This window comes from Prionailurus viverrinus, chromosome E1 (genome assembly GCF_022837055.1).
Source record: "Prionailurus viverrinus isolate Anna chromosome E1, UM_Priviv_1.0, whole genome shotgun sequence".
Classification (NCBI taxonomy): Eukaryota; Metazoa; Chordata; class Mammalia; order Carnivora; family Felidae; genus Prionailurus; species Prionailurus viverrinus.
The window spans coordinates 37,009,284-37,034,757 of NC_062574.1; the positions used below are offsets into that span (position 1 = coordinate 37,009,284).

The following is a 25,474-nucleotide window of genomic DNA, read 5'->3' on the forward strand; positions in this document are numbered from 1 at the left end:
AAGGTTTTAATTTAGAAAAAGTCCAGTTTATCTTTTTTCTTTCATTGCTTATGCTTTTAGTGTTTTAGCTAAGAATCCTTAACCTGACATAAGGTCATGAAACTCTACTTCTGTATTTTCTTCTCAGTGTCCTTTTAGCTCTTATATTTAGGTCCGTGATCCATTTTGTGTTATTCTTTGTGTGTGGTGTCAGGAAGGGGGGGGGGCCCAACTTTATTCTTTTGCATATGGATATCCAGTTGGTCCCCCCTGCCCCCCCCCCCCCCCCCCCCCCGCACCATTTGTGTGGAAAGACTATTGTTTCTCCATTGAATTGTCTTGGCACCTTGTCAAAAATCAGTTGACCATAAATGTAAAGCGTTTATTTCTGGACTCAGATTCTACTCCATTGATCTATATGCCTATGCTTATGTCAGTACTACAGTCTTTTTTTTTTTTTTTTTTTCAACGTTTATTTATTTTTGGGACAGAGAGAGACAGAGCCTGAACGGGGGAGGGTCAGAGAGAGAGGGAGACACAGAATTGGAAACAGGCTCCAGGCTCTGAGCCATCAGCCCAGAGCCTGACGCGGGGCTTGAACTCGAACTCACGGACCGTGAGATCGTGACCTGGCTGAAGTCGGACGCTTAACCGACTACGCCACCCAGGCGCCCCAGTACTACAGTCTTAGTGACCATAGCTTTGTAGTAATTAAGTTTTGAAACCAGGCAGTGTGATTCCTTCAACTTTGTTCTTTTTCAGGATTGTTTTGGCTGTGGGATCCCATGCATTTCCATAAGAATTTTAGAATCAGCTTTTCAGTTTCTGCAAAGGAACCACCTGGGATTTATGGCAGTCGTGCTGAATCTTTTGATCAATTTGTGGAGTATTGCCTTTTTAAAAATACTAAGTCTTTATTCCATTAACATGAGATAACTTTCCATTTATATAGGGCTCTTTATTTTCTTTCAATGTTGGCAGTTTTAACTTAAAGTGGTTCAAGTGGACATCCTGTCTTATTCCTGATCTTACGGGGGAAAGCATGTGATCTTTGACAGTATTAGGCTAGCTATATGTTTTTCAGAGATGCCTTTTTGGGGGTTGAAAAAGTGACCTTCTGGGGCACCTGGGTGGCTCAGTCACTTTAGCGTTCGACTTAGGCTCAGGTCGTGATCTTGTGGTTCATGGGTTCAAGCCCTACATCAGCCTCTGCGCTGGCAGTGCAGAGCCTGCTTGGGATTCTGTCTACCTTTCTCTTTCTGCCCCTTTTCCAGTTGCTCTTTCTCTCTCAAAAGACATAAATAAAAACTTAAAAAAAGAAAAAGAAAAAGTATCCTTCTATTTCTGAGTCTGTTAAATGTCTGTATCATGAAAGTGCTGGATGCTTTTTCTACATCTATTGAGATGTATATGGTATCTTTTTGTTCTTGAAGTCTGTCTACTGTGTTTTTCTCCATTAATACTACTTGTCATATAGTAGGCTTTTTCACTCTTAAAATGTGCCTTTTTATCTCAGAGAAGTTTTTATTTTACTCTTCCTTGATTATTTCTCTCTCTTTATTTTTTTCTTCAGGAGAGCCTATTAGATTGTTTTGGAGCCTCTGTGTTGTTCACGTTTCTGAACTTTTCTTTCCTTTATTTGACTTTTTTTTTATCTTCTGGGAGATTTTCTTTTTCTTTTTTTTTTTTTAATGTTTATTTTTATTTTGAGAAAGAGAAAGAGTGAGTAGGGGAAGGGCAGAGAGAGAGAGGGAGGGAGGGAGGGGGAGAGAGAGAATGAGAACCCCAAGCAGGCTCCACACCGTTAGGGCAGGGCTTAATCCCACGAACTGAGATCTTGACCTAAGCCAAAATCAAGAATCAGGTACTCAACTGTGCCATCCAGGCACCGCCCACCCCCCCCCCCCCCTTTTAAAGTAGGCTTTACACCCAACGTGCAGCCCAACATAGGGTTTGAATTCACAACCCTGAGATCAAGACCTGAGTTGAGATCAAGAGTCCGACTTTTAACCAACTGAGCCACCCAGGTGCCTCACTTCTGAGAGATTTTCTTGGCATTGTCTTCCAGATGACTGATTCTGTATTCAACTATGTTCATTTTGTTATTTAGCTAATCTATTCAGTTTTCAAATTTTTGATAATTTTAAGTTTATTTTCATGTTGTTTGCTTTTTCATTTTTATAGATGTATCCTTTGTCTGGGGACATAATTTATTTTTGAAGTTGTTTTTATGGAGTTATCTGTTTTCTCTTGGATCTTTGTCTTTTCACATTGGATCTTCCTTTTGTGCTGTTGGCTTTCTTGAAAATGTGTCTTCAGCTTTAGTTGGATGAAGTAGTAAGGTGGTTAATATTGGTTATTGGCGTGGATTTTCCTTTGCAAGTGGCATAGTTCTGCTTCCCAGATGGTGGGAGGGCTGACTGTGTGGATGTTTGGTAAGCCCTGGGCAGGAAGGCCAGCTCCTCTACCAGTGTCTAAATAAGGAGGGCTTTGTTTTGATGGGTGAGCTGTTTTACTCTTTGCAGTACCTTCCATTTCTTTCCCCATTATATCAGTTGTGGAGGGCAGGGGTACTGTACTTTCTTTGCTTTTTCCCTCAAGCCACAATATTCACACCAGGAGCCCTCCCCTGGACCCACTTATTTTTCATTTTTAAATCTTTACTTTTTTTTTTTTTTTTTTTAAGCCTTATTTAAGAGATCTGTTCTTGTGCTTTGTCCTGGGGTCAGAATGGTAGTATCCAGGCCCTTCAGTATGCAAGGGGAGGGATCCAGGGGGTCGATACTGGACCTTACCGGTTTTAAATGCATGGTAATTGTCACATGGTTTACGCCTGGTTTTTGTGAATGTAAATCTCAAGTGAGCTTTTCAGGAGCTCCCTTGAAAAGACCCAGTCTAAGGGCACCCGGGTGGCTCAGTTGGTTAAGCTGACAGCTCAGAGCCTGGAGCCTGCTTCGGATTCCGTGTCTCCATCTCTCTCTCTGCCCCTCCCCTGCTCACACTCTTCTCTCTCTCAAAAATAAATAAACATTAAAAAAATTTTTCTTTAATTAGAAACGACCCAGTCTGTTTCACTGGTGATGTTTTAAGCTATGAATGTATTTTACTTTCTCTACCTGAACCCAACTGTTTTTGAATGGTTCTTAAAATGTAATGTTTTAAAGCATTTCTGATCCTTGACTCTCTCTTGTTTCTTAGTGCTCTTGTGATTTCATTTTAAAAGTGTTTCTGCATATCAGTAGGACTTTGGAAGATCCATCTTGTCATCATGAATTAGAAGCCAGTATTACTTTTATAATAGGAGCAAAGAATATGGACATCTGGGGAGGTGTTTTGCAAGGTTGGGGTTGGACTAAATTAACAACTACTGTGGCCGGCTTGGAAGAGCCAGCGACTTCTGTTCTCATTTGGGAGACTAAGCTCTCTTTGCTTTCCAGTTTTGCATTTCTAGAGTTTAACTAGGACCAGGCACAGAGATCCACAGTTAATATTGAATGAATGATCAGAATGAGGGCATTTTTTTTTTCTACCATGGACTCATTTGTCACAATAATAGGTCCTTCTATTTCTGTAGTTCTTTTGCCTTTGGAAAGTATTGTTTCCCTTTTTATGAGGATTTGCTACTTCCTAACCTATGTCCCACTTGCTCAGCTAACTTTTTGCATTTTTACTTCTTATCATTGAATTATTTTACATATATCTTTACAGAGAGCTTTAATTTGGCACATCCCACTGAGTTACATTCTAGCACCCTGTTTGCTGAAAGAAAACTCAGTATCACAAATGAGCACATATAAAAAGGCATTTTAGCAAAGCTTGTATACCAAAACCTGAAAGTTATAGAAGAGGCTTTTAGTCAGTCATGTGATTCTTACTGGCTCTTATATGGTTTGAAAGTCATATTTGTTTAGAAACACACTTCAAAAGGAGAGGATTGTAAGAGAAATCTAATGATAACTGAAGGAGATAATGCTCATATAGTTCAGTATAATACTTGAGGTTCATATCAATGACCCTTATTAATTAGCAAGTAAAAAAAAAAGATTTGCTGCATCATAGAGAGTAAAGAACATTTTCCGTTATTTGGACTTCCCTGAATGTGGCTCTGATCCCATCTCTGTCATTTCGGACTTTGCACGGTGTTCAGCCTTTTTGAGACTGGTTTCTCATTTTTGACCTCTTTGATCCCCACATCAGTCTTCTCTCTTCCCCTTGTGTTTATGTACACATTCTCTCCTGGGAATGACCTGACCGTCTCCTCCTTGACTGCTTATTTCCTTCACATCTTAACTCTGATGCTGCTTTCCTGAGGCAGTCATCCCTGACTCTAGATTAGATTATGTGCCCTGTTGGATACTCTTCTCCCCCCCCCCCCCCCCCCGTTGAATACTCTTTACAGCACTTATCCCAGTTGGAATTTTGTGTTTACTGTATGATTGTTTATTTAGCAGTTTCTTTCAACAAATATTTATTGAGTGCTTAATAAATCTTCACTGGGATTCTAAGCTCTGTTAAGGCAGAATAATGACTGGGTCTGTGGGTTTTATTTCTGTTTGACTTGGTCATTGTGTTCCTAACATCTAACACAGTGGTTAGACATAGGGAGTGAGTAGTTGTTGAATGAAGAAATCCACGTGCAGAATATAATACTGCCTGCCTTATTTTATAAGGCTGTCGTGAGCCTTCAAGATAATTATGTGTATGAAGTGCTTATTAGCTTGCTTGTGGCCTGGTGAGACAGTAACTCTGTTACTGAGAGGGAGTCAGTCTGCTGTGGCCATTGAGAATGGTTTTGTAGATGAAAGTACTCCTTAATTCATGGTCTCTCACTTACTAGCTCTGTGACCGTGCATAGGTGCTTAGAATCTCTGATTTGCATTTCCTTTATCTATAAATGGAAGTAATAATAATGACTATCTTACAGGGTTTTGTAAAGATTGCATGTGATCATGACATTGAAGCAGTTAGCTGACAGTAATTCTCAGTAGGTGGTGGTTATAGTATTGTTTATATGTTAATGGATGAGAAAACTAGTTTAAGGAATGTATAGAAAGTATCAAAATTCACATATGTGGAAACACTACATCTTCTCTGATAAGATGGTAGCAGTAGATCTCAGATAAGATTATGGGATTAGCCCATAATCCTTAGAATATCCAATATTTTCTAATTATGTCTGTGAAGGGTTATATTATGTTAGGTTCAATCTTGTTTTTTAAAAGGACTTTTGGGAGTATAAGGATTGTATACTCCTGAAAAGATGAATTACATTAAGACCTAAACCCTATAAATTTTAAATGCCTTAGAATGCCCAGTGTGACTATGTGACTATGTATTAAAGTCACATCAGCAAGCGACATTATTGGAAATCAGCCTGGATTTTTGGACTGCTGAGTGTTCATGGGTAAGGTTTATGGATTTAGGAGACTATTCTGAATAGTAGTTCACAGTTCTTTCTGCCTAGAGTCATAAGCATCCCCTGTGTGGTGGATGCTTTGCCAGCCTTTTCCAACAGAAGCATATTGCCATGACGTACAAGTAAAAAGGATATATTATTACAGGAATAGCTTTCAGTGTTCTGTGATTTACAGATTTAAAAATTCATTTGGGCACATTTGAGTACTTCACACTATTTACAGGGACATGAGCCAAGCCACCATGTTATAGCCCTTGCTTCTCATTTTTATTTATTTATTTATTTATTTATTTATTTATTTATTTATTTATTTATTTAAGTTTATTTATTTTGAGAGAGAGAGAAGGGGAGGGGTAGAGAGAGAGGGAGAGAGAGAAAATCTCAAGCAGGCTCCACACTGTCAGTGCAGAGGCTGACACAGGGCTCAAACTCATGAACCATGAGATCATGACCTGAGCCGAAACCAAGAGTTGGACGCTTCATCAACTGAGCCACCCAAGTGCCCCCCACCCCTGCTTCTCATTTAAATTGTTTTACTTTCATCTTGGGCTACATGACCCTGACTTCTGACTTTCATCAGAAGGAGTGTGTTTTATATAATTGTTTGCATGCCTACAAACGTTTGTGGGGAGGGTGCGGGGGGGGCCTGGCTGGCTGAGTCAGTGGAGCATGCAACTCTTGATCTCGGGTTGTGAATTCGAGTCCCACTTTGGGAGTTGAGATTACTAAAAAAACAAAAACAAAACTAAAAATGTGTGTGGAGAAAGATGCAAAACTTTCTAGTGATTAGTTGATATACCTTTTTTACAGGCTCAGCAAAACAGTCCCTCTTCTACGGGATCTGGCAACACAGAGCATTCCAGCAGCTCCCAGAAACAGATCTCCATCCAGCACAGACAGACCCAGGTAGGTTGGTGATCAATATACAGAGGAAAAGATGTGCTTAGGGATAAAAGCTAACCACATATGATATCTTGGAGTCCTCTCTGTCTTTCCTTTATTTCTCCAACATTACCTCATTATTTGTGTGTATTATACTCAGAACTTGCATTTTGAGTTTTTAAAGTCTTTTGGAAGGTGCTTGAACTTTTTGAGGTGTCTCTTTACCATTCTGGTGTGTTGCAGTAGAAATGCCTACACTGTAGCATGGTGCTGGGGGGAAAGAGCACTTGTTTTGGAGAGCTAGGCTGGGGTTCAGATCCTCACTCTGCAACTTAACACTGTTATCTTTTTGGGCCTCAGTTTTTTTTTTAATAGAAATCATCTGTAAAATACGGTTGATTCTAGTTATCTCAGACAGTGTATACAAAATGCGTATTAGGACAGTGCTTACAGTACACCTCAGTGATTTTTCATTCCATACTCTATGAAAGTAGTTGATTTATTCCTGTTTATTTGGCAAGAATAAAGCTAAAATTCTTAAACATGTGGCACACCAACACAATTTCCTCCGTAAAGAGTTTTTTAGAAACTGCTTAATTCAGGGAATGTTGGGAATATTCAAAGTTAGTATGTGAAAAGGATAGCGGATGCATCCTCCACTCTGTAGTGTTGATATAGCCAAATCGTATACTGCATTTTCTTTGAAGCCTCGTGGCATTGTGTCGCCTTTAAGACAAGATGCTTGGCAATCTAGGAGAATTTCTTAAATCTCAAGAGTTTTAGGAATAGATTTTTATTTTATCTGAATTACCAGCTTTTGGCCAGTTGGACAGACTTTAGATTCAGGTAACTTCATTCTCTCCCTTTCTGATGTTCTTTATTTCCACTAGGTGGCATGTGTGTTCTTTAGACATTTGGGCCCTGTCTCCTCTGAAGTCCTTTTCTATTCAAAGTTAGTTTCATTTCTAGAGTAGTATGTTTCTGCATTATTCAATGCACAACAGTTTGAGGATTCATATATTTGATACCAGAGGTAACATGTATTTGAAGTGCATGTGTAATAAAATACAAGACCTAAAGAATGGGCTAAGGAAAGCATATTTAATTTCTTTAGCTATGTGATTCCAGACTATTTGTGTTAGCAGGTGTTTTGGTTTTTTTTTCCCCCCAGAAAGGTAATGAGAAAAGTATGATAACATGTAATATTTTGAGACTAATCCTAAATTTGTTTTCTCTTTGTTAGTCTGACCTCACCATAGAAAAAATATCTGCACTAGAAAACAGTAAGAATTCTGACTTAGAAAAGAAGGAGGGAAGAATAGATGATTTGTTAAGAGTAAGTATTAAAATATGGTAAGAGATTTTATAAGAAGCACTGATTGATGTTATATATATTTGGATTATGTACATAGATCTACAGTAATGTAGAGATCATTATTATTTCTAAATAACAAAGTTAAATACTCTAAACATTTGGATATTTTCCTTTAATTTGAGGTAATCTGAGTAGGAACTAGGATCAAACCTATATTCTAAGCACTGTCTTTAAATTGGATATCTTATGCTGTAGAATTTTAATATTTAAATTTTTTTTAAATGTATGTTTATTTTTGAGACAGAGACAGAGCATGAACGAGGGAGGGTCAGAGAGAGAGGGAGACACAGAATCTGAAGCAGGCTCCAGGCTCTGAGCTGTCAGCACAGAGCCCGACGCGGGGCTCGAACTCATGGACTGTGAGATCATGACCTGAGCCGAAGTCGGCTGCTTAACCGACTGAGCCACCCAGGCGCCCCGAATTTTAATATTTAAGTATATACTAGAGAGATAGGTGGAGTATTCTGTTTCATCTAGAACTGTGGGAAACGATATAAAATACTGTTTTCCTGTTCCAGAGAAGTTTTTTTAAATATTCTTGAACTTTTTAAAATATTTTATTATTTTAGAGAGAGAGAGAGAGAGTGGGGGAAGGAGCAGAGTGAGAAGAGAGAGAGGAAGAGGTAGAGTGAGAGAGAGAATCTTAGGCTCCACGCTCAGTGAGGACCCTGATGCAGGGCTCGACCCTACAACCCTGGGACCAGGACCTGAGCCGAAATCAAGAGTCAGACAGTCAGCCAACTGAGCCACCCAGGCACCCCAATATTCTTCAATTTTTAAAACTATCTCACAAGTACTTTTCAGCCCTGGTTTTACATTTTGTATCTTTTATAAGTATTTGTCTAAAGTTTTTTGTGCTTATAAGACAAACTTCAAAAATAATCTGGAATTGAAAAGATACTTCTAGAAAATATACCATGATATATATATATATATATATATATATATATATATATATATATATATATATATTTTTTTTTTTTTTTTTTTTTTTAATGTTTTTCTATTTTTGAGAGGGAGAGCACAAGCAAGGGAGGAGCAGAGAGGGCAGGTGTGGTCAGAGGATCTGAAGCAGACTCTGGGCTGACAGCAGGGGGTTTGAATTTATAAACCATGAGATCATGACCTGAGCCAAGTCGGCCACTTAACTGACTGAGCCATCCAGGTGCCCCTTATCCCATGATGTCTTTAAGGATAGATTTTGTAATATGCAATTTATCATATTGACTGACACATTCTTAAAAAAACTTTTTGTTTTAAATAAAAGCAATATATGCTTTTTACAATAAATTTAGAGAATACTGAAAGATAGGATACCCATAATTCCATTAATTGGGTAAAACATTTGGCACATTTCCTTCAGTAATTTTTTTGAGCCTTTTGTAGTGTGTGTGTGTGTGTGTGTGTGTGTGTATGTATATGCATATATAAATAAGTATTACTGATATATAAATAAAATTGACTAACATTTTTATCTTCTCCAGTGATTTAGAAGGTATAGGTTTGATTCTTATTTGTACTAATGCAGTAGTTTTCCAGCTGGCTCTATGGGGCCTTGAAGGTTCTGTGGAGGAACCTCCAGGGCTCCCATGACACAGCTGGGTGCGGATCTTGCAGTCTTTTTTACTGGGTAAGACTGTCTGAAGGAAGGGTTTTGTTTATTAACAATAATAATAATGTTTAATAATAAAAATAATAAGAGCCACTGTATTTGTAATTTTCTCCCTCCAAAAATTTTTACCTATATTTCTGTAATTATTGAAATATAGTATTAGTTTATTTGACTCCCTCCTGTATAAAACCTGGAATTTAGCACATATCTAAACCATAAACCTGGTCGTAATGAGTAAAATCTGATGTTTTTAGGCTATTCTTATTAAATTATTACTTTTAATATCATATATAAGAATAATTCTTATATGAAAAGCAGTTTTATGACCTAATTTACAATAATTAGTTACACGTGTTTGTTAAACTCATTGGTAGTATATTTTTTAATTTTTGTTTTATTTTTTAAACCATTTTTTATTTTTTTATTGTTTTTTAATTTTTAGAGAGAAAGTACATGTGATTTGGGGAGGGGCAGAGGGCAAGGGAGGGAGAGAATCTTTTTTTTTTTTTATATGTTTATTGATTTGAGAGATAGAGAGTGGGAGAGGGGCAGAGAGAGACAGAGACACGGAATCTGAAGTGAAGCGGGCTCCGACCTATCAACGGAGAGCCCAACGTGGGGTTAGAACTCATGAACTGCAAGATCATGACCTGAGCTAAAGTCAGACAGTTAACTGACTGAGCCACCCAGGCGCCCCTTGGGAGAGAGAGAATCTTAAGCAGGCTCCATGCCCAGTGCAGAGCCCAACACTGGATTTGATCTCATGACTGTGAGATTGTGACTTGAGCTGAAATCAAGAACTTAACCACCTGAATCTCCCAGGTGCCCCAACTGAAATACATTTTAAGTAATTACTTTTCAAGAAGGATGTATTAGTGTTTTTTTGTTTCCTTGTAGATCTGAGAACTCTTTCTTTTGCCTCTCCATATAAAAGGTATTTTTGTGTTTACAACCTATTAGCCTTCACCTCTTACCTTCTTGTAACACGCATACACATGTGTGAACCTTTGCAGTTTTTTGTAGCATTCAATTTTTCTGAGAAGACCATGACCAAAGGAACAAACACTGCACTGTAATCTGTTTTTTGTGATGAGTGTAGGTACTCTCCCCCCTTATTCTTAGATTTCAAGAAATTTTGCCAGGGTACTTCTGTATACATGGGTCTCTAAACTTATTCTGGAAATGTGTGGTTATGCTTAATTTTTGCCTCTTTCTGTCTTGTGTTGGCTTCTTCCTTGGTTTCTAGGCTGGATCCCTGATTTCTTCCCTTTATTTCTATCACTTGGAGTCTTATTTAATATGATCAACCTTCTTTTCTGAATCTTACTAAAATGTTAATTTGTGTTCCATATATTTTCTTTTTTTTTTCAACGTTTATTTATTTTTGGGACAGAGAGAGACAGAGCATGAACGGGGGAGGGGCAGAGAGAGAGGGAGACACAGAATCGGAAACAGGCTCCAGGCTCTGAGCCATCAGCCCAGAGCCCGACGCGGGGCTCGAACTCACGGACCGCGAGATCGTGACCTGGCTGAAGTCGGACGCTTAACCGACTGCGCCACCCAGGCGCCCCTTGTTCCATATATTTTCTGCTGTTTACTGTATCTTATGTAATTTTGATTCTGTTATTTACATTTGAACTTACTTTTTTCCCTTATCTAACTCACTTTCTTATTCCATCCTGTACATTCTTGATGGTTTTTTGCTCTGATTTCATAGACATCATGTCTTTTTGTGTTTTATGGACTATGACAAGCAGTATTCTAAAATGTTCTTTTCATTCTTTAGGGAGATCATTTTCATCATTCTCAAGCTGATGTTCTTTTTCCTTATTCGGAAGTAGTTTTCCTTGGGTCTGATTTTTGGTTGTTTCCTTTTCTCCATCTTTTGATTTGGAGAGGCATATTTAGAGTCAGTACCTATCTTCCATCTTTTATTGTTAGCATATGTGCTTGCTTGGGGTTGCTCTTAACTCCTCTTTTTGTTCATGTGGGTGCTGGTTGTATTGCCAAGGTTTTAATTAGCTAGATTGTGGGTTTAGAAAGCTCCTAGCCCAGTTCTAGTACCGGCAGGCTTTTGTCTCGAGAATCTCTGCTGGATTGAAAAAGGAGCATGGGTTCATCTTTCTTCATCATCCAACTCTTTCAGAAAAGATTGAGGAGTATATGAAAAACTTAGCACTGACTTAGCACTGTTTTTGAGTTTAAAAAAATGCTTTCGTTTTCTAGAAAGTAGTATGCTCCCTTTACTCACCATTGCCCACCTTCTACTACCTTGTTTTCTAAAGGTTGTGGTCTTCTTTGGCTGTAGAACAATACCAAAGGAGTGGATACATCAAGAAGGAAGACACTGATGGCAGCTGCCATTTTTCTCACATTGATTAAATTTTGTGTTTTGGATCGGGCAGGATGGGCAACGAGCACTCCTCATGTCTCCTTTTAGGCAGGCATGGGTGGTTCATTGGGTTTTTCCATTTTAGTGATATGTTGGATAAGGCGATATCAGGAACTGATAGGCAGGTGCTGTTGTAAACCTGAACACAAATTGTTAATGCTAGAAAACCACAAAAATTTAGAGTTCTTAAAATTATTTACTTAGTTGTTTATTTTTAAAGAAAGCGCTCCACCCAGTGTGGGGCTTGAACTCTTGGCCCTGAGATCAAGAGTTGTCACATGTTCTACTGACTGAGCCAGTCAGGCGCCTGTCGAGTTCTTAAGATTTTAAATAAGCTGCCAGAGATTGATTGGTTCCATACATTTGATTATAGATTTTAAGGGAGTGTTTACCTTCCAAAAAAAGATTGAATTTCATATAAACATTACATAGTCTTTGTCTTAAAGATTCTTTTTTTTTTTTTTTTTCCTCCAAGATTCTATTTTTAAGTAATCTCTACACCCACCGTGGGGCTTTAATTCACAACCCTGAGATCAGGAGTCGCAGTCTCTACTGACTGAACCAGCCAGGCGCACCATGGATTCTTTATTATGAATTAGTTACATTTCCCCAAATGTACTTGCACTTTGCCTTTGATAGAGTGGTACATAGAACTCTGTACAAAAAACAGGTAGAAATTAAATTTATGAGAAGAGTAGAAATTTGGAGATGGAAGCTGTTGTACACTGGTCACTTTAAAAATGAAGCTGAAAAGTCTCTAAAATTGCATGTGCTGTAACATCTTCCATTTGTGCTTTTTACTGTTTCAGAAACACTTATATCATTTGATTGGGAAGTACCAGATTTTTTTTCACAACTCAAGCACGTTATTATAAAGTAGCGTTTATTTGTTGAAAGAGTAGAGATCTTTTGTTAATACAAGAATAAATTTAAGAATCGCAGGGCAAAATTGACCTTGGGTTAGTGGTTCTTCCCTTCTCTGTTATTGTAGGAGGTTTGAATTTTCAAAGTATTTAGCCCATCCTTCTGACCACAGCTAAATTAACTATGTATTTACATTCTGGCATTCTTGAGAACCGGGACCTTATATTCATCCCGTTTGTTAGTTCTGTCTTATGCGGGCATGGGTGTGCCTGGCTTCTCTGGAAAGAAACACTTATGTAAATTCATGTCTCTTTTTCTTTGGAAACAAGAATAGAAAAACAAAGAACAATCAATCCTGAGAACGTTATGTGGTTTAAAAAAAAATTCTGCAGTTTTTTTTGTGTTTAATTACCCTTTGAAAGTATTCTGTGAGTGCTGTAAAGTGCTTAATCAACTTTTGTATGTATTTGAAACATCTCCCTAATTGTAGGTTTTTTATTTTGTGACAGTTTAGGTATATGTGATGTACTAGATTTACCTATAACTGCTTTTTGAGAGGAGTGAAATACGATCAGTAGAAAAACATGCCCACTTGTAACAGAATTCATCTTTACTAAAAAGATAAGTTTATTAAGAGAGAAAAAAAGGAAGGAAATATTATAAAAAATTGTAAACATAATTAATCTTAGCTCTTTGGACTTTAATTTTGCTTTTGATTAACAATAGAAATACTGTTTGGACTCCCTAGAAACTGCTTTTGTTTTCATCTATCTTCCTTGGAGCTAATATAAAAAATATTTTCCATTGAAGGCCAACTGTGATTTGAGGCGGCAGATTGACGAACAGCAAAAGATGCTAGAGAAGTATAAAGAACGATTAAATCGGTGTGTGACAATGAGCAAGAAACTCCTTATAGAAAAGGTGAGTGATTAACGGTGGCCTGACCCCTGCTCCCAAGATCCTCAGGGTATCATTTTGTGCCTCCTTATTCCTTACCTGAGATGGAAGTATTTTAAAGTTGGGCTTTTTAGGGAAAGACTTTTTTTTAAATGTTTGTTCGTTTGTTTATTTTTGGAGAGAGAGCATGAGCAGGGGAGGGGCGGAGAGAGAGAATCCCAGGCTGTCAGCGCGGAGCCAGATGCAGGGCTTAAACCCACAAGTCGTGAGGTGATGACCTGAGTTGAGACCGGGAGTCGGATGCTTAACTGACTGAGCCACCCAGGCACCCCTTTAGGAAAAGACTCTTTATAATTTGACAGTTAGAATTCTTTCTTCCATGGACACAGCAGCAAACATCCAGAGTGATAATATGGGACATCGTTTCTGGTTGTGCTTTGCTCTGCGTGTGATGTTGATCGGACAGGGACAGCTTGTCCTGGTTTGTTTGCGGTGTGGCGCTCCTTGGTTCTTACACTCATCCTGACCTTTGAAGTACATACCCTAGAACTCTTAAAAACATTTAGCAGTACTTACATTTCCATTTTAGAGATGATATTTGAAGTAACTTATGTATATAAAAATGTGATAATTAAGTGCTTTGTGCTTTAAAAAATTAAGTCAGCCTATACTTATGTATGGCCGATGTTTCCTTTATTATAGTAATTGATTAGTTGTGACTTGATGTTAATAGTTGTTAGTAACTGTTTCTTGAAAGTTTTTTAATATGTCCCCAACACACACTTATCTTATATTGAAAGATAGCAGTACTTGCTAATGAAATTATTACAAGCTAGAGGTTTGAGAGACTGGTGGTTACTTTTGCTGAAATCTTTGGAATGCTGTTAAAAAGACAGGGAACGCTGATAGTAGGTCATTTTATTAATGTCAGAGATAGGAGAACTTTGTTTCAGCTTTTAATTCATTAATTTTATAGAAAAGAAACTGCTTTTTTCCATTTTTATTTTTGAAATAAGATGGTATATGTTAATGCAGAGAATTTAAAGTTTTAAGGTACTTCCCAGAGTCCATGTAGAATCAGCCAGTTGTACTAAATATTGATCAGTACAGTACAGAAAGTAAACATCATGCTATATCTGAATTCTCATAGGAGAATAAAATTATTTTCTATTTGTCCTTTCTCCTAAGTCAAAACAAGAGAAGATGGCATGTAGAGATAAAAGCATGCAAGACCGCTTGAGATTGGGCCATTTTACCACTGTTCGACATGGGGCCTCTTTTACTGAGCAATGGACAGATGGTTATGCTTTCCAGAACCTTATCAAGTAAGTGAAGTGCGATGATCACATTGAAATTGAAAAGTTGCTTTAAGTTTGCTGTAATTGTAGTCATTAAAAATCCTAGTAGTAGAAGTCCTCTTTTCATTCAGCTTTAGTCCCCATATGTGTAATGAAAGGTAGGGAATGAGGTGAAGTCCTGGGAAAAATGACGCAAGTTATTAGAGAAAAAATAAAGGGGTTCTACATTAAAGCTTAACAAAGAATAAGAATTGCTGAAGCTAAGGAAGAAAAATCCTAGGACTTGTTATCTTTTAAATTATGTAATGGATTTTCACGAGGAGTCCATGAACGTATTTGTTCTGGCTCCATAGAAAAATGACATAGGTAAGGACCTGAGGAAGAACATCCTGAGTTAGGTATAAAACAGTAAAAACCCTAGGCAAACCTTTAGGATCTGTCCCTGAGGCCCTTTAAGGAGACCGTGTCTAGACCTTGGAGAGAGCGGCTACCTCAAAGGCAGGGGCTGAACCAGTGGTCAGGCTGGTAGCCAACCCCAGTGTCTGTCAGTGACTTGGAATCCTAAGCACTCAACATTCAAGTATTTACTCCAACGAGGGAATTACCATTTAAAATCCTAAAATTCCAACTGCGTAATAGCTAATATTGGCTCTGGACTTAAGCAGATCTTTAGATTGTCGTGTATTTTGGTATATCTTATTTATTTTTAATTAGATTATTTCCATCTGAGACTGGGGAGAATGGCATTGTGTTTTTAATCATGGGCTCTCAAACTTGAGATCTGTAGCTCACTATGAATTAGAGGATTCTATAGACTGCTTTTCCTACCTTTTTTCCTAGCTGAAATAACTTCCTGTGCAGTAATTGGAGAGTGTGGGACTCCTTTAATAGTAAGGAAACATAAGAAACAACAAATATATGCCTGAAATAAAGTATAATACTAACCTGGATTGCACATTAGTAGTCACTGCTTTATATGTGATACATTACCCTCCCCTTGGCTTAGATATGTTTTTGCCTCACACATGTACCTCGAGTATGTGTAATTTGGTGTGATAAGAGGCTAGCTGTTGAGTCAAAGATGCAATACCCACGAAGGAAAACAAAGCCTTTTGAGTTAAGTCAGGTGCCAGAGGCTCAGAATGACATCCACTCCGAGCACTAAGCATGGGTGACTGGTGATAGCAGGAACGCACCAGGGCACTATAATAGTGGCCACTACGTGGAGTCATGGTACCCACCCATTCCTTAACACCCTGACCAGGACGTGCACATTGTCCTGCAAGTGACACCCCATCCAGTTTCATTAGAGTGCGATCTGAAGATATAACTTATATCCCCAGTACTGGCCATAGCCACCTCATGCTCAGACTGAGTCCCAGATGTGATAGTGACCCTACAAGTCTTTGACAATGGTTACTTCTTAGATGGCTGTCTTTAAAATATCTGAAGACTTTGACTGAAGATAGTGTGTTTGTATAGAGATGTAAAATGTAATTACTTTTAAGAAAAATGTTCATAGTTTTTGCTGACAGCAATATTTTATCTTTTTACTCTGTAAGCAGCCCCCGAGTCCCAGAAGGTTCTGGAAATCTTACACAGAGTACAAAATGATGACTTAGCTGTAGAGCCATCAGAGAAATTGGGACTATCTAAATGAGATCCCTAACTAGGATTGTTCCTCCTAGGTGGATAGCATTTTTTCATGCTTTTATGTCATATAAAATATCTCCATCTCTTTTGGGAAGCTGTCTGGCCAGTGTCTACTAATTACAGGTATTTTATTTTCTAAAGTTTTGCTTTAATAAATTAATTCCCTTTCAGTTTTAATGCAGCAGTTGAAATTCTTCAGTTGTAAAGGCTATGTTTGATACCCTTATAAATGATTATTTTCTGTATATGAGAAACTCCATGACAACATAATTTGTGGGTGACGTGGCTGAACACCAGGTAGCAGTACTAGGTTTTACGAGAAGAGACCATCCTCAAAACATTTAAAAATTTAATCAGATAATCAAGTACAGTCTCAACAGGACCTCCAGTGCAATTCTTTTGTTTTCACTGTGTTCCTCTGCTCTTTTCAAGTGATCTTTATTCCCTAACACCGAAGATTTACCAGCTAATAAGAAAATCATATCAAATTTATATTATTTTTTGTCCAGGTTGGCAATTTTTCCTTTCCAAAGTATGTTTGAACCTGTTGAAGAAGTAGTTTATTTTATAGTTTTGAGAAAGTAGTTCTGTTACATACTATTGTTATTCAGTATACTCTTTCTTATTTGAATAAATCTTAAAATCTCAGTCAATGGCAAGGCAATAAAAAATTTGTTTTTGATGGGGGGGCATGGTTTTAATGTTTTTTATTGAAGTGATCTAAATTTCACCGTTAAATATTGAGCCTAAGTATATGCTTGTCCTTAGGTCAAGATTTCTGAAATGCAGAGCTTGAACAGATCACTTGAAGGATGTAGAATATATTAGATAATTAGAGAATCTCGGGGGAGTGGTAAATTCTCTCAAACATTTATGCATTTAGTGACACAGATAAACTGTAGGAAGAGCATGATGTGTAAAAGTTTGGATTGGAATTGGAGGAAAACCCATTTAGGACAGAAGGGAGGTCCTTGTTGCTGAGAAGAATCTCCCCTTGACTTCAGACAAACTAAAAGACTCTTGTCAGTTTACAAAAACCACTGAACTGCACAAAATCCCCATTAGGCAGGAGAAACAGTATCAACAGGATAGATGAAGGATTTGGGTTGTGGGAGTTGGCAGGTCTGCAGAGAGAGCAAGGGTGGCTGGGCTGGAGGTCAGAAACACAGCTGGAGGCTGCCACTCAAGTCCAGCAGCTATAGATTAGAAGAGCAGGCTGGAAAGTCTGGATGCAGCGTGGTTGGTGCATTTCTCAAAAGGCTTTGCTTTCCAGTTAAGTTCCTAGGATGTTTTCCTCAAAGAGGGAAAAAATTCTTTACTAAGATTTTGTTTAGGGGCGCCTGGGTGGCTCAGTCAGTGAAGCATCCGACTCTTGATTTTGTCTAAGGTCACGATCCCATGATTTGTGAGATAGAACCCTGTATGGGACTCCAGGCCATTAGCACAGAGCCTGCTTGGGATTCTCATTCTCCTTTCTCTCTCTCTCCCCCACCCCATCTCTCTCAAAATAAATAAATAAACCTTAAAAAAAAAAAAAAAGATTTTGTTTAGGGGCACCTGGCTGGCTCAGTCCATAGAGCATGTGACTCTTGATTTCCTGGTCATGAGCCCCACATTAGGTGTAGAGGATGGATAGATAGATAGATAGATAGATAGATAGATAGATAGATAAAGTTTTTTTATATTGAAATGAAACAACATTGAAGTAATGGGATTTGATTTATAAACAAAATTGTGGTCATTTAAGAAGTGGATTATCAGCATGAGTAAACTAAACATTATAGCATCATAATGATACTCCAGGTATTTATTCTGGTGTATAAGGAATTATAGAATCCCATTTTTATTTTATTTTATTCTTTAAAAAATTTTTTAAGTTTATTAATTTTGAGATAGAGTGAGTGGGTGGGGAAGGGGCAGAGAGGGAGAATCTCAAACAGGCTCTATGCCGCCAGCGGAGAGCCTCATGGTGGGGGGTTCGAACCCATGAAACGGTGAGATTGTGAGATCGTGACTTGAGCTGAGATCAAAAATCAGATTCTCAACCAACTGAGCCACCCAAGTGCCCCTAGAATCCCATTTTAAAGTGATCTTGTGAACCATCTGATTCTTGGTTACATGATCCATAATGAAAAACTCTCTTGATTCTGTGTCAAGATCTCCCTTGGGTATCCATACTGTTTCACAGTAGATACAGAACGTGAAGTTGTGGGAATCTTTAAAAATTCTTACCTGGGCTATTCAGGAGCTACCTGTAGATCATTGCTAAATTATTTTTGGTTAAAGTGCTACCTGAAAATACGTTTGTTTTTTAATACCTCCTACTAGTATGTATGTATGGTGGGTTGGAGTCAGGAATACAGTGTTACTGTTGAGAGCGCCTGTCATTCATTTCCTAGGGCTGTTGTAACAAAAATACCATAAACCGGGTGGGTTAAACAACATAAATTTACTCTCTCATAGTTCAGGACACCAGAAATCCAAAACCAAGATGTTGACAGACCATGCTTCCTCTGAAGCCCCTAGGGGAGGATCGTTCTTTGATGTTCTGTGGCTTGTGGCAGCATAGCTTCAGTCTCTGCCTCCATCTTCACACAGTGTTCCCCGCCCCCCCCCCCCCCCATGTGTCTCTGCGTCTTCTCTCCCTTTATAAGGACATCAGTCATATTGAATTAAGGGCCCACCCTACTCTAGTATGACCTCATTTTAAGTAAGGACATTTGATGACCCTATCTCCTAAGGTTATAATCTGAAGTTCTGGGAGTTAGAACTTTTAACATACCTTTTTAGGTGACCTACCTCAGCCTGTTAACGATACCTAAGGCAAATTGTCTTGTTTTCTTGTAGAGGCAGTGGCTTTTTAAATAGGATTATTTAGATTTGAGTGAGATGGATTTATCAAATCATCAATACTTGTGTAAAAGATAGTAGTAGTAGTGGTAGTAGTACTCTTTCCATGGGTGGTAAATGGCAAGCATTCTCTAAAACTGATGCAATGCAAGAAATACCTAAGGATCAGTTCTAAAAGGCAGTGTCAGATGTGTTGGAGATACAAGGCTTGATAAGGCACGGTCCTTTTCTAAGAGAAGTTTCCAAGTTTACTGATATAACTCCAGATTCTACTCCCAAAATAAACCTAAATTAAGTATCACTGATGGTCTATCTTTAGATGACTTTTATTTGTCAGTATAAATAGCTAAATCATTTCAAACATATCAAGAATTAACGTAGGAATTGTTATATATAATCGTGAACTCTGGTGCATCCATTTTTGTGTTCAAGCAAGCGCTCTTGTTCTTAGTATATACGATTTAATATTTCCCCAGAGGTGTTTTGGCATCATCGCACCCTGTGTTTATGCTTTAATATGTATGATGACTGTGGGGCCCCTTTCTTTATGAATCTCTGGAGATCAAGTTTTTGGATTCTTACTGGAAACCATAGAAAATTAGTTGTATGTTTGATAAGGGTGATTGCTAAAAATCTGTCTTCCAAAGCAGCCAGTCTTCAAAGATAAAATGTTGTGGTACTTCACTAGCCCCACTATAGTTTATAGTTTAAACTAAATATTTATGGTTATCTCCAGAGAGTTTATTGTGCCTTGCATTCATGGTCCATGAAAGGATAAGAAGGAGCTAAAGATACTTTACCATTTTTTTTTTTAAATTGGGGAAACTCCTCTTGAGAGACAGTTCAGAGACCATGCTATCTCATTGAGTCAAAAGGAGGATTTTGATTTTACCTAAGGATTCTATGTCTCAATCCAGAATTCTTTCAAGCCATGAAGGATTCATATTACATATTCTTTGGTGGGGAGACATATCTCTAATGATAGTTGAAAGGGTTTTTCAGACAAGAAAACTCTTGAGTTTTGATTTCCATTCTGTTACATTGACATCCAATCAATGACCCAGCTCATCCTAAAGCCAAGGGAATTGTATTATGAGATGAATGGTTATTTATTTAGAGTGTTTGGACTAGGTTAATCTTGCTTACATTATTGTCCTTATAGATAACGGCAGCATAAATTGTATAATGGGCATCTGCCCTGGAATATAGGCTTGTTTTTCTGGTTGCCATTCTTCTAAAGAAAATACACTGAGTATAGGGAAAGTCTAGAGACTGACTTACTACAGTGTTCAGGAAAGAGAGTTGAATAGATTTCATTTGAAAATGGGTTAAAAACGTAGATTCTCTTACTTTGCAAAAATGAAGGTGGAATCAAGCAAAGGAGGTAGGGGAGAGCATGGTAGAAGAAAGAGAAGGGAGCTAGCATTTGATTCTCAACTAGGGTTGGTGATTTATAGATTTTCGTCTTTTGAATGGTTAATCTGAAATCTTGGTATATTTTTAATATGCCAGGTCTCCAAACTTTAATATCTATTAGACATATACAAGAGAAAGTTTTCATATATTGGTATTTTTATTGGCTACTAATGTGCAAATGGGTTTATTATAGAAAATTCAGACTTCTTTAGGAAATCCTCTAATGGTAATGGTGTTAGATATCTGAAGAATCTTTTTTTTTAATTGTTTTTTAAACATTTATTTATTATTGAGAGACAGAGAGACAGAGCATGAACATGGGAGGGGCAGAGAGAGGGGGAGACACAGAATCCGAAGCAGGCTCCAGGCTCCGAGCTGTCAGCGCAGAGCCTGACTGCGGGGCTCGAACTCACAAACCGCGAGATCATGACCTGAGCCGAAGTCAGACACTTAACCTACTGAGCCACCCAGGCGCCCCGATATCTGAAGAATCTTTTTTTTTTTTAATTTTTTTTTTCAACGTTTATTTATTTTTGGGACAGAGAGAGACAGAGCATGAACGGGAGAGAGGCAGAGAGAGAGGGAGACACAGAATCGGAAACAGGCTCCAGGCTCTGAGCCATCAGCCCAGAGCCCGACGCGGGGCTCGAACTCCCGGACCGCAAGATCGTGACCTGGCTGAAGTCGGACGCTTAACCGACTGCGCCACCCAGGCGCCCCTGAAGAATCTTTATGTATATTTTTTATGAATTCATTTTACGTCCTATTCCCTAAGGAGTTTTTTACTAGCTGCAAGGCTTCATTGTGGTTTCTCTGAATGTACTTGATTTTTAAAAACTTAGTTTAGGTTTGACCATATCAGTGAGTGGGAATGACTATGGGGGCGGTAATGGCTCACTTAGAATTAGAATAAGTGATAGATCTAAAAGCAAAATCTTTTTTTTACTTTGTTCAGCATCCCTCATATTAGCTAACTTTCTAGATATAATTTGAGGAAACTTTAATTCAAATAAAAAAAATAAAAAGGCCCTTGGGACCTTTTGTAATATTTTTCTTACATAAATACAGTTTTTTAATGGAGCCATACCAAGAGTTGTTTTCTTTTTAAAACAAAAAAAATTTTTTTTATGTTTATTCATTTTTGAAAGAAAGTGCGAGCAGGGGAGGGACAGAGAGAGAGGGAGACACAGAATCCGAAAGCAGGCGCCAGGCTCCGAGCTGTCAGCACAGAGCCTTGACGGGCTCAAACTCGGGGACCGTGAGGTCATGACCTTAGCTGAAGCGGACGCTCAACAAACTGGTGCCCCAAGATTCTTGTTAAATTGATACCACCCAGGCGCCCTGAGAGTTATTTTCTTAACTGTTAAAAAGGAATCAGAAAATTCTTTCTTGAGTCAGAAAATAAGGTCGCAGTGGAAATTTGATATTGTTCCTGCCTACTTTTCCTGTTCGGGGAATAATCATAACTACTGTCTTAAAGCACAGACTCATTCCAAAAAAAATCTTTCTATCATCAGTTATTTGGCTTTTCTAACCTGAAGTTATAATCAAATTTCTACTTGATTTAAAGGGGCTTACTTTTTCTCAAGTCTATCAAGTATATAGGTGCCAAGATATTTGTGTTTACTCTCCAGCCACGTTACAGTGTTTTGACCTTCTTCTCTGTGCAACATCTTTTATATCTGTAGGCAGCAGGAAAGGATAAATTCACAGAGGGAAGAGATAGAAAGACAACGGAAAATGTTAGCAAAGCGGAAACCCCCTGCCATGGGACAGGCCCCTCCGGCAACCAATGAGCAGAAACAGCGGAAAAGCAAGACCAACGGAGCTGAAAATGAAACGTATGTTCTTTATTAATGTGAACTCTGTGAGATACCACAGTCTTCCCCAAAATACAAATGCCCTGTGGAGTGCCACTGGCAAAAAGGATAAATTACGGGGATTTCTAGGGCGTAAGCTTTCTTTTTAGTTACGTTGGTGAATTTGCTCACAACTTATATAAAAACCACGTAAAATTCATTCATTTTCTTAGTCCTCATCTTATTTGGGTATTTTCTTTCTTTTTTGTTGGGGGGTGGTTGGGTGTATTTTGGGGTTTGTTTTCAGTTTTATTTAGATACAACTGACATATAACATTGTATCAGTTTTGGGTGTACAACATAATGATTAGATATGTGTAGATATTATAAAATGATTCCCATAATAAGTTTAGTTAACATCTATCACCTCACAAAGTTACAATTTTTTTTCTTATGAGAATTTTATGATCTACTCTCAGCACCATTCACATATACAATACAGTATTATTAACTTTAGACGCCATGCTATGTATATGTACATCACAGTTTCTTTATCCATTTATCCATTGGTGGACACTTAGGGGTTTTTTTCATGTCTTAACTGTTGTGAATAATACTGCAGTGAAGATAGGGGTGCATAGGTCTTTTTGAGAGAGTGATTTCATTTCCTTTGGATAAATATCCAGAGGTGAAATTGCTAAGTCATAAGATAGTTCTATTTTTAATTTTTTGAAGAACTGCTGTGCTGTTTTTCATAACGGATGCACCAATTTACATTCCCGCCAGCACTGCACAAGAGTTCCCTTTTCTCCACATCCTCACCACCACTTGTTATTTCTTCTCTTTTTAATTATTATTTAGGTATTTTCAAGTGAGCGGGACAAATAAGGTCACTTGACGTCATGGTCTTCGGCCACTCTCACAACAAATGTGGTATCAGCATGGTGGTCAAATGATAGAGTTGTTTATGTGTGGTTCTGGGTTATGGTACATTGGCATCATCTTAGGGGGATTACCTGGCTGTTCTTTTGAAGTAAAAAACGTCTAGCTGGAGAATGCTCTTAACTGGTCTAAAGAGCATTTGGTTAACAGTCACAGAAACTGTAGGAGCAAGCTAAGAAAAAAAATAGGTATTATTTTAGGAGAAAGATATTTTGCCACTAAGCCAAATCTTGACATCACCAGTATTTTTTCCTGTTCTGTGGACCTGTGGGAAACACCAATATCTTCGGTTGCAGTGTAGTCACATAGCTGCCATGAATAGGAGGGATAGCATAGCCTTAGTATAGATGCTTTCTTTTTTCACCCCTGCCCTGTGTCAGATTTCCCTAATTGATCATCACATTCTTTTTTTCTTTAGTTTTTTTTTAATGTTTAATTTTGAAAGAGAGAGACCAAGTGTGAGCGGGGGGAGGGGCAGCGAGAGAGGGAGACACAGAATCTGAAGCAAGGCTCCAGGCTCTGAGCTGTCAGCACAGAGCCTGACGGGGGCTCAAAGCCATGAACCGTGAGATCGTGACCTGAGCCGAAGTCAGATGCTTAACTGACTCAGCCACCCGGGCGCCCCTGATCATCCCATTTTGACCACTAAGAGAATCTTCGTCTAGGGCAGGAGTTGACAGGCTTTTTCTATACTGGGCCATGGTAAATACTTTTAGGCTTTGTAGGCAGGCTGGTCTCTATTGCATCTACTCTGTACTGCTGACTGTTGTAGCCTGTTGTAGTACGTAAATGAATGGGTGTGGCTATGTTCCAATAAGACTTGATTTACAAAAACAGACTGTGAGGTGAATGGTCCATGGGTCAACTAAGCAGGAACTGCCAAACAGAATTGACATGGGAAATAAAACCTATATATTGTTTACCTATTTAAAATATTTCTTATACGTACTTAATATGAAGACATTTAAGTCATGGCCTCTGTCTTCAAGAACCTTTCACATAAAAAAGGGAAAAAAGAGGGGCACCTGGGTGGCTCAGTCTTTTGAGCGTCCGACTTCAGCCCAGGTCATGATCTTGCGGTTTGTGGGTTTGGACCCCATGTTGGGCTCTGTGCTGACAGCTCGGAATGGAGCCTGCTTCGGATTCTGTGTGTGTGTCTCTCTCTCTCAAAAATAAATAAACATTGGGGTGCTTGGGTGGCTTAGTCAGTTGAGCGTCCTACTTCGGCTCTGGTCATGATCTCATGGTTCCTGGGTTGGAGCCTTGCATCAGGCTCTGTGCTGACAGCTCAGAGCCTGGAGCCTGCTTCAGATTTTGTGTCCCCCTCTCTCTCCGCCCCACCCCTGCTTGTGCTTTGTCTCTCTTTGTCTTTCAAAAATGAATAAACATAAAAATTAAAAAAATAATAATAATAAATAAACATTAAAAATTAAAAAAAAAAAGGCGGGGGAAAGATCTATAGATAGTAGTGTAAGCAATCACTGAAGAATTAATGGTAGCCATGAAACTCATTCCTGAATTGGATGTTTGAAATTTAAAGTACATTTTTCATAAAAACAGTAACCAGTATTGTAATCTGTATATCTGTAGTGGCTTCATTGGTTTTTCAAGGGAAAAAAATTTTGCAAAGCTGTCATTGTGGGAGTCTTTGGCTGAAAATAGGTTTTAGGTCTAAAGATAGACAAAAGATAATGATATTGTATAATTTATTGAAGAATATGTCTTTTTCCTTTATGTTTTCGTCTCAGTTCTCAAAAACATTAACCTCCAATCCACCAAATATAATAGTGTGCATACTGCACTATTGTTTAAGGTCCATGACATCCCATTCCAGTGAGAAAGATGGCTTAATACCATTCCTTACTCCATACATACTTGATGTTTTGGGGAGCCTTTTCCTGGACATTCATTTAGTAAGTTTATGGTAAATGCATATTGTACAATTGGCCTTGGTCTGGACACTAGGGATACAGAGCTAAAGGATACAGCCCTAGCCTTAGGAGCTTACAGTTTATTTAGGGGAAATGAACAGGTAAATAAACTAATGATTTCATTGAGGATAGTGATAATAGTATACACAGTGAATAAACTTGGAAAAC

General features: G+C 38.3%; 1 protein-coding gene across 9 annotated transcripts in view; it reads left to right on the top strand.

Moving 5' to 3' along the window:
• The window catches only part of TLK2 (tousled like kinase 2), a 116,842-nt gene that overhangs the window by 58,574 nt on the left and 32,794 nt on the right, over positions 1 to 25,474 (top strand). For all 9 annotated transcript variants that reach the window (XM_047832609.1, XM_047832610.1, XM_047832612.1 and 6 more), the window contains 5 exons: positions 6,206 to 6,301; positions 7,521 to 7,613; positions 13,331 to 13,441; positions 14,606 to 14,742; positions 22,323 to 22,475. In XM_047832609.1, coding sequence (XP_047688565.1) covers positions 6,206 to 6,301; positions 7,521 to 7,613; positions 13,331 to 13,441; positions 14,606 to 14,742; positions 22,323 to 22,475 — 590 coding nt within the window. The remainder of the gene's footprint in view (positions 1 to 6,205; positions 6,302 to 7,520; positions 7,614 to 13,330; positions 13,442 to 14,605; positions 14,743 to 22,322; positions 22,476 to 25,474) is intronic.